At 37.0% G+C, this 9,019-nt stretch overlaps 1 protein-coding gene across 23 annotated transcripts in view; it reads right to left on the bottom strand.

Annotated features, from left to right (window-relative positions):
- Positions 1-1,210: 1,210 nt before the first annotated feature.
- Positions 1,211-9,019, bottom strand: part of TCF12 (transcription factor 12) — a 328,520-nt gene continuing 320,711 nt past the window's right edge. For all 23 annotated transcript variants that reach the window (XM_044980195.1, XM_044980193.1, XM_044980202.1 and 20 more), the window contains 2 exons: positions 6,041-6,194; positions 1,211-3,511 (listed from right to left, as the gene is read on the bottom strand). In XM_044980195.1, coding sequence (XP_044836130.1) covers positions 6,052-6,194 — 143 coding nt within the window. In that variant the 3' untranslated portion in view covers positions 1,211-3,511; positions 6,041-6,051. The remainder of the gene's footprint in view (positions 3,512-6,040; positions 6,195-9,019) is intronic.

Raw genomic sequence — 9,019 nt, 5'->3', positions numbered from 1 at the left:
TCCCTCCCTGGCTGCTGCCTCACAAACCTGCCTTCTGCTTATTAGCAACTGCCGGATAATAGCAACTTTTTCCGGTAAGTGAGGGGTTGTTAATAAGCAAAACTGATGTACTGTGTTTCTATACAGGCAAAAACCTACAGGTAGATGCAGTTAATACCAGCATAGAAGTGCTTTTGCTGATATAAGGTATTTTGCTCTAAGAAGCAGTATAAGTTATACTGACAAAAGCATAAGCTACATCTATAATAGGAGGGTTTGCTACAATAGCAAACCTATTCTGGTGTAGACTAGGCCTTAGTTAATACAATTATTTTCAAGATACTCTAACATTGTATAGAGAAAGATACAGGATGAGTTGAAAGCCACATTTTAAGTAGTAGCTCTAAAGACTGATAATGAACACACTGACATTTCAATGAAAAATGTGTACGACAGCCATCCAATCCCCTGGTATTTTGTAATCTCTTAATTTTTCTTTTTCTTCTACTTTTCTTTCTGGGACTATTATTCTTATTTTAGGCCACAAGACAAATAAAATGTAGAAAACATTATTTAAGATGTTAGGAGACCAAAATTTAATTGTGCTACCACTTAAAGTATTTGGTTTTAAACAAACTGCAGATTACAAACTGTAAATAGATTTCACTGTGATAATTTATTTATGCATAGTTGATACCCAATTCCTTTTTCATTTGTAATAATGGGGAAAAAAGCTAGGAAAACTTTCAAGCCTCACCTGTGCACATCTCTTTCACAAAACTTGAATAGATGTGCCAGTCAATCTGAAAGTAACTCGGGCACCCATGAATCTTATCAACACACAGGGAGGGCTTGGAGCTTGATAACATGCTAACCTTTGAAGGGCAGGTGAAATATTTCCTACTGAATTTGTAAACAGGAGAAATGAAGGTATGGGGTGCAAACTATATGCAATGCAGTAGCAACTGCAGCTACCAATTTGCTGTTTGCATATGCACACACACCTTTTGGGGGCTGCCAGTACTGCTTGACTGTTGGTCCTACTGAAATGAATGGGGGGGGCGGGGTGTTTGCCATTGATCTCAATGGGAGCAGCACATACCCATTTTGTGCCTGCAATTTAAGCTGCGTGCTTTGAAAATCTGTTTGATTTTTATTGGAGTAAATAGGGTTTCCAAGCAACACAATCTCTGATGAAAGAGAAATTTTAAAAACTCACTGATTTACAATGTTAAAAAAAGATGGCACATTTATTGCTACATAAATGTTATATACATAGTGTTTTCTGTTACATTGACAGAAAATTTTTTGAACTTCTTGCTGCTGGTTGAAAAGGTTTTATCAGCAATACCTTGAAATTTGACACAGGGTACAAATCTGCAATAAACCAACAATGGAAACTGGAGAACAAGATGAGAAGCAATTCATCTCGGACAATTAGCTCTTACAATACTCCATAGGTACTACACGGTATGCTAGAACCCTACTATGGTCTTACAATGCTATTGTAAATTTCTGATATTAATGAACATGTTATGGTAAATAACCCTACATTTTTACTACCTAATATAGTAAAATAAAGTAAGAAACTTTTTACTGAAAACTTTTTCGATTTCAAAAATCTAGAAAGAGTAATATTTAGAATTCAAGAAATTTTCTTACAAGATTATTGTATAAAAGACTAGCTACAGTGAAAAATAAGCCAAATGTTTTTTTCTTTCTATTTTATGAAGGAAAGCTTCTGGGCATACTGCAAAGTCTAATATAGCCAAAAAGACGACAAGCTTAGAAGGAAAAAGGCCTGGCAGTGGCACGTGATCACTTTCACACGTCATAAGTGACAAATTTTTAGCTGATAAACACTGAAATGAAGAACAAGGCCACAGATATAGTCAGATATTATCTGATGATATATTCAAATTAAGTAATAGAATGTAATCACTAATTTCACAAACTACTGGTTTGTTAGGAACCATCCAAAACATAATTTTAAATTCATTAGTCTGTTTTAACAGTCTTTTTTTTTTTGTTCTTTCAAATTAATTGAAATTATTTAAAATGATTAACTGTTTTGTTCCTTTTTTGTATGTGAGCTAATTGGGTATTGCCTCTTTCACTGGTGGCAAACAATAGCTAAGACAACCTTGGCTTGATAGTTTTCCCCCCATGGTCATTGCAGTGGAAGACAGTTTCCATGGAAGTTCAGAGGGATTTTAACAATCAACACATTAGTGACAAAGGAATACTTATGGACACTGTTCTGGTGGAGCAACATTTAATGGTTTAATGCTAATATGGCTTGGGAGGGGGCGGTTTGTTTGCAACTGATTGAATCACACTGAATTCTTCTCCACTGACAAGCCATACAAAAATGACAAGATAATTAATGTATACAATAAGGAAAAAGATTGGTGACCATTGCTCTTATCTCCCATTATGTAATTAGCCCACCACAGCTGTGTTTAGTTCATCACACTACCTGCCATGGTGAATTTAGGATTTTACTCTTTCACCATAATTACAGCCCAAAAAGTCTCCTTTGTATTTTAATGCATTTTGTGCTTACGTACAGCTAACACTTTACATGTACTATATGTAGTACTTACTGCTTGGAAAACAAAGCAATTCTAACAAAGTAGATTCTCCTCACCCAATTTACACTTCACGTTACAAGCTTTACTATGAAGCCTAGAAGCCTAAAAAGGTTTGGTTTATAATTAGAAATAAAAATATTTATTTGAGGAAAGTCTGAGGGAAAAAATACCACTTTTTAAATCCAAGAAATGGCATGGTCACACTACTGCTCCTGTCTGCGTTCTTCACTGTACCTTCTAATGGCTTGAAGTATGGAGCTCAGTATGGAAGCTGACGATGACCATAACTGTTCAGATTACCAGAGACCAAAAACAAACAAAAAAAAAAGCTATGCCAAGGAATATTTTCCCATTGCACGGAAAACACTAGTTATATGGCAAAAGGAGTGGAAAGGACAACAAAAGACTTTTCCCTTCCTTTTTTAAGACACTAATAGGTATGCTGGGAATGCTAAGGGTCAACGGTTGTCACGGCTTTGTTCTCTGAATGTGAACAGCTTTAACAAATGCTGGCATCAGCTGAAATTCTATCAGCTTTAAACATGTTAACTTTTCCCTTTATATGTAGACCTTTACAGTTCCATAACAATAAATAAAATTTGTAGTTACAATGCATTTGTCAATTCAGTTTAGGCACAAGGCAACTTCCACGATGAGTGGAGAGATCACAACAGTCTCTGATTGTGCAGAAGCGACACACTGCTTGCAACAGAATGATATGTTCAGAGTATTTCATGGACTGAAATTCTATCTGAAGATCTTTGTATCTTCACTTCTGATGCAGGTGTTGACCAGTAGCTTTGATCATAAGATTGCATTTGGGTTTCTTGCTTCAAGTGTTTTCTCCTGTCAGATTTGTGTCTTCATATAATGTTAGTTGTCTGTGTCCTTGTGAAGAAAGGTCACCTTCTATATATCCTACCGATAATTCTGGAATTCTGGCATGGAAATAGGAGAAAAATTGTATTAGTAAAACAATTAATGAAAAAATAACAACACTATTATATAGACTGTAGCTGTATCATATTTGTAGTGTTGTTGCAGCTGTGTCGGTCCCAGGATATTAGAGAGACATGCTCGGTGAGGTGAAATCATCTTTTGAACCAACTTCTGGTGGTGAAAGAGACAAGTTTTCGAGTTTACATAGAACTCTTCTTCAGGTCTTTTTTCAGTGAATTTAGTGCAAATGAAATGTACCAAATTACTGCAGTTCTGTGTCCCTCAAGCACATCCAGCAACAGTGCAAAAATATCCTACTCCACTGATATGCCATGAAGATGGCCTGGGAAAAACATCTTTTGGTGAGGTTGACAAGATAGCTCATCATTCCAGCATGGACTTCTCAGCTGAGACTGCCAACTAAGATGTTGGTCAGGATGGTAATTCTTATAATGTGGAAACCTATCTACCAGGAACTGGACTGAAACCACTAAATCCATTTTATCTAGGCAACTGAAAAGCTATTAAAATCTTTGAGGTAGCAGCAGCAAGATACCACTGATTATATAGAGAAACCAAAACTAACTTATTTTTTCCCTCAACTCAAAGGAGAACTTCACCTCTAGAACAAAACCCTACAATGGAATGGAACAATTTTTAACAATTCAGTATGGTTTAGAAGCACATGACCACTCTGTCATATGTTTTGTGTTATTTTAAAAATAAATGCCTCAACCTAGCAAAGATGAAAGAACTACAACCAACTAAAGAAACTAATGTGTGAAAAACTGTTAATAGCCTACTCTTTTTCAGAATGGCACTGAAAATTTCCCTCTGTCTGGAATATCATGATTGTTTAGGAGGTGGTAGGAGGGGAAATAAGTATTCGCAACACTCAATTTGCAAGTCTAAAAAACCAAACAATTGTTTAATTTGTCTTTACCAAGACTACATGTTTAACATTTTTCATCTAAGAATTGGACACTTTCTGCAGAGCTCTTATCTTTTCCCAAGTTATACAAATGATTATTCATATTCTAATTCACATCATTAAAGGTCAAGCTGTTGTATGTAACTAGTCAGTACAATCTTTTTCATCAGTGTTCAGATTTTGTTACCCTAGTAGGGTAATTACTTAAAAGTTTAATGACATCATGGTACTGCTTGCTACACGTTCTTTGTAAAAATGTGCAGAGAAATTCAATTCTTATTGTGGCATGAAAATCCACTGTGTTGATTTGACAGGACTGTCTTTTGGCAAATTAGAAGGGGGCTATTGTAGTGGTGTGAAATGGAACAAAAACTAGAGGAACTCAGTAGGGCTTTTTATGCTTTGAGGTAGAAAAAAGAACATTTCTTTAATCTAGTTTACAGTGGAAGAAGCTGACTGGGATTGCTATGGCAATGGGAAAAATATCACCAGAAATATCTAACAAGGTTCAATTTCAGTGCCACCTTGATGTTTTGGAAGATCTCTCAGAGGGTACGCAGCTACCTTGGGATAAATTCCAGGATGCTGCAGAAGGATTTGCCACACAACTTTGACCAAAGTTAATAGAAGCTATGATACTAAATCCATGGACGATGCATCCAAAATTTAATCTCTTGTCTTTGTAAAATATAAGTGAAAATAAAGGCACTGGAGCCTGACCATGGGCATAATAGCTTTGATGAGCTCAAGTGGCCAGGAAAATACTACTTTAAAGAATTCTAACAGGAATTTGCATGGTCAAAAGCGGCTTTTCATTTTTTTTTTTTACCAATTCTGTTGAAAAACAGACTGCTATCCCAGTATGGGATCATCAACTGGAGCTTTCCAATGAATGATATAGTAACCACCTGGCTACATGAGACAATACAAACATTGGTTTTTCGTGTGTGGATTCACAAAAAGCTGAAATTGTGTAGCCACATAAAGTAGGATTTTATTGAAGATGTTGACTGCAGATTGCAAAGACAGTAAAGTAATGCCTGTCAGACAAGTGGTATGATTTAAATGACTGGCCTCAAGCCAAATACCAATCCTTTTCTATTTGAAATGAAAAGCCCCTTCTGACTATTTGAGTTGCTGTATGAATCAGCACTGGGAAATAATGAGCTGATAATTAAACAAGTGAGATCTTTATACCTCTTGAGTATGCACAATTAATCTCTATTATTTTTGGCTTATCTAACCTAGTTATGAGTAGTTCCTCTGAGGTCACACTGTGAAGGCCACCTGACCCAGGAGGATATATCCATAGGCAACAATGCATGCAAATAAAAAGAAGCTACCTAAAATTCCTGGTTCTTTAGTTTATAACTAACCCACATCTGAATACTCTTACTTGTGGCTCAGATGTATAGAAGTGCTTAGTGCACTTTAATGAAGAGGCTAATGTCCACTGGTAGCTCCAATTACTAAGAATAATCACACAAATTGTGTTTTTGTTGGCTTTCAAACTTCAGTCAGTAAATCAAGTTACAGCCATCCCAGTGCATTGATGGGACCCTCTCCCCAAACTGATGAACATGAAGAAAAGACATACCTGGCTGGTGTTCACATATGACCCATAGGGTTGGTAGTTTCACTAAGCCCAGGGTGGCTTCCTGGGTGTGGTGTTGGTGGCTCTGCCGATACGGCAGAAACTTTTTCTTCTTCCCTTCTCTTAAGGCAGGCTGCTTTAGGGTTTAGGTTCCTCTCTGTCACAGGAGAGAAAACAGCCCTTAACATCCTATGCACTGCTACCAAGAGTGGGCATTTAGCATATTCACAATAGGCCATGGTACTGAAGAAATCAATCCATTTGACCAGCTTCTGTTTCTGATTTTTGAAGATATTTAGGCTGCTGAAGATTCAGACAAATGCCAAATGGAATTTTCAAAAGTGCCTATTCATTTTAACTTAACCACCTACATGCTTTTGAAAATTCCAGTGGGCACCAATCTGTATTTTGAGGTGCCCCAACAGCTTTGAAAACGTGACCCTTTGTTACCACAGAAATTTGCTAAACTGGAAACCAAAGAAAATGCACTTTGGAGTTTTCAATTTCCTTAAACGCAAACCAATGAGATTCTGCCCCTGTGCTGAAGTCAGGGCAGTGAGGATGACATCATTCAACTTGCTAGACAATAACTGTGTTATACTGCCTTTTTGCTGGCCCTCAGCAACACGAAGGGGAAAGGCAGTTGAATTGGCTGTGATGGTGCTCCTCATCCTCCTTGCACAGTCCTCAAACTATCCACAGTGGGCTACTCAGTTTTCAGAAGCCTGTTAGCATTGTTAGGTGACAGCAATGTATTCCTCCCCACAAAACTTCCCGCGTAACTTTGGCAAGTCATACTCAGTTCCTTACTTACTATCTCTGCAAAATGGGTCTGGGCACATTTCCGCTAAGCCAGGAGAATGTTTGGATGGGTCATCTAGGGTGATGAGTAATTTTACTATATTTCCTTTCTCTTTAGAATGTCAGCCTTTGCTGGTTTCTACCTGGCAAAAATATTCACACTTGTCATGTTTTTTTGTCAATAAGCTGCAATGACAGAGAACTTGGTCTAGTTTTCAAATCATGGCAGTTTCTTAAACATGTTACTTTTCCTGTTCATGAAAACTGCCTCTTCCATGAGCCAAAATAAAATTTTAAAAAAACCTAGATGTTTTAAATTTTGTGGTATAATACAATCCCATTGGACGGACAAAGGGACACAAAGAATTATTAGATGCGGTCACTTTAAAAGAGGAGTAATTTTAAATGTCAGACCACTACCGAATGTAACTAACATTTTCAGATAACATTTTAGTTGTCAATGAAATTTAACCAAAAATCTGAAATGTGAGGATTTTCTTCTCTCTCTCTGGAATCTTGAGTAATAATAAAAAAGTCAGGTCTTTTTTTGGTAGGACCAAGGATACAACTGAAGAAATTACAACCATTTTACAACCAACCTGCAGACCCAGCACTGGAACCCTTATCGACTTGCTCCATACTTACTGACTCTACCACTTGAGCTACTAGAAGAACTCTGTTGACCATCAGCTACAGAAACACCCTCTTGTTATTTATAATTCAAAATGTGACAGTTGTGGGCAACGTGCACACATGGTGTCTATTCTGCTTCGACAAAAGTCTCCCAAGAGCGACAATGAGCAGGATGGGGCCCCAAACTGCTGAGAGCAAAAATTGTTAACAACTTTGCTTAAGTACAACCCCTTTTTTCCTGTGAGTTTTAAGGAGGCTCACCTAAGTGGAAGCTTTGAGGGGTAATGGCAAACCATTATTTAGCTGGTGGGAGACAAAAATATATTAGGCCAAACTCAGAGTTTCAAAACAGTGTAGTTTTAATTTTAAATAAGGTGACCAGCTGTCCTGATTTTTCAGGGACAGTCCTGATTTTTGGGTCTTTTTCTTATACAGGCTCCTATTACCCCCACACCTCTGTCCCGATTTTTCACACTTGCTCTCTGGTCACCCTAATTTTAAATTGACCCGTAACTCAAAAAAATTGTTTGATGAATTTTCTTCCTGTTTTGTAGAAATAATCTCTGTTGCCTTCATAGAAATTATAGTAATTTTCAGGTAAAATCGATTTTCCAAGCCCAAGTTGCAAAGGGGCTGAAACGGGACTTCATATTGAAAGCTGGCTGCAATCTTAATTCTAGAAACACTATTGCCTCACCATAATAACTGTGTTCATCCAGTGTTCTCTGAAGGGAACTTAATTCCATTAAAAGCTGTATCAACAAAACTATGCCTAAAAGTAAGATGTCAAATGTTTGACACAAAGTACTTATGCTCGGTGTCATTATTCACGCTGTCACTTCTAACACATATTCTTCCAGTGATTGTTTTGATATACCATGTAAAATACCACTGAAGGTGAAAGTAAAAATGAGGTGTAAGTTGCCAATATAAGCTGCAGAATACACTACGTGTCATTTAGAGATACGACACACTAAGCAAACATGAATGTTGACATCATCCACACCTGCAAGACATTTACACTCAGATTGGAAATGCATCAGATGAGAAATACAATAAAGGACAGTAGTTCAACCAGCCCAAAGGGAGACAAAATGAGAACGCTCACCCAATTCTCTTAGGCATCAACCTCACCAGGGAGACAGGTGGCTCAGATGTCTTTTTCATCATTTCTTTGACATAAATGTAAAAGGAGCTTAGACATTAAGGTCAACAGTAGCTCCATTAACATAGGACAATGGAAGTGTTATCAAGGACTATGTTTATTTTTCAACATGACCTCTAGAAGGGGCATCTAAAGGATGCCACAGATGTGTATTTGTTGATAAGAATTAAGAAAAATGTACATTGCAGAGACAGAAGTAAAAGAAAACCAAGTATGTTTCTCTAGTTGTTTTCCTTAAAGTCACATCAATGTACAAAGAACTCACTTTCTCGCCTCCTTGCAGTGCATGTTATTTCCTTTTTTTAAAAAAACAAACAAACGTGAATTGTGAAAGACAGAGGAAAGGAGAATATATGAAAGATCAATTATGGAATTAATTTTTT

The sequence above is a fragment of the Mauremys mutica genome, chromosome 11 (assembly GCF_020497125.1).
Source record: "Mauremys mutica isolate MM-2020 ecotype Southern chromosome 11, ASM2049712v1, whole genome shotgun sequence".
NCBI lineage: Eukaryota > Metazoa > Chordata > Testudines > Geoemydidae > Mauremys > Mauremys mutica.
The sequence above is the reverse complement of the archived record's forward strand: the minus strand, read 5'-3'. Positions and strand labels throughout refer to the sequence as shown.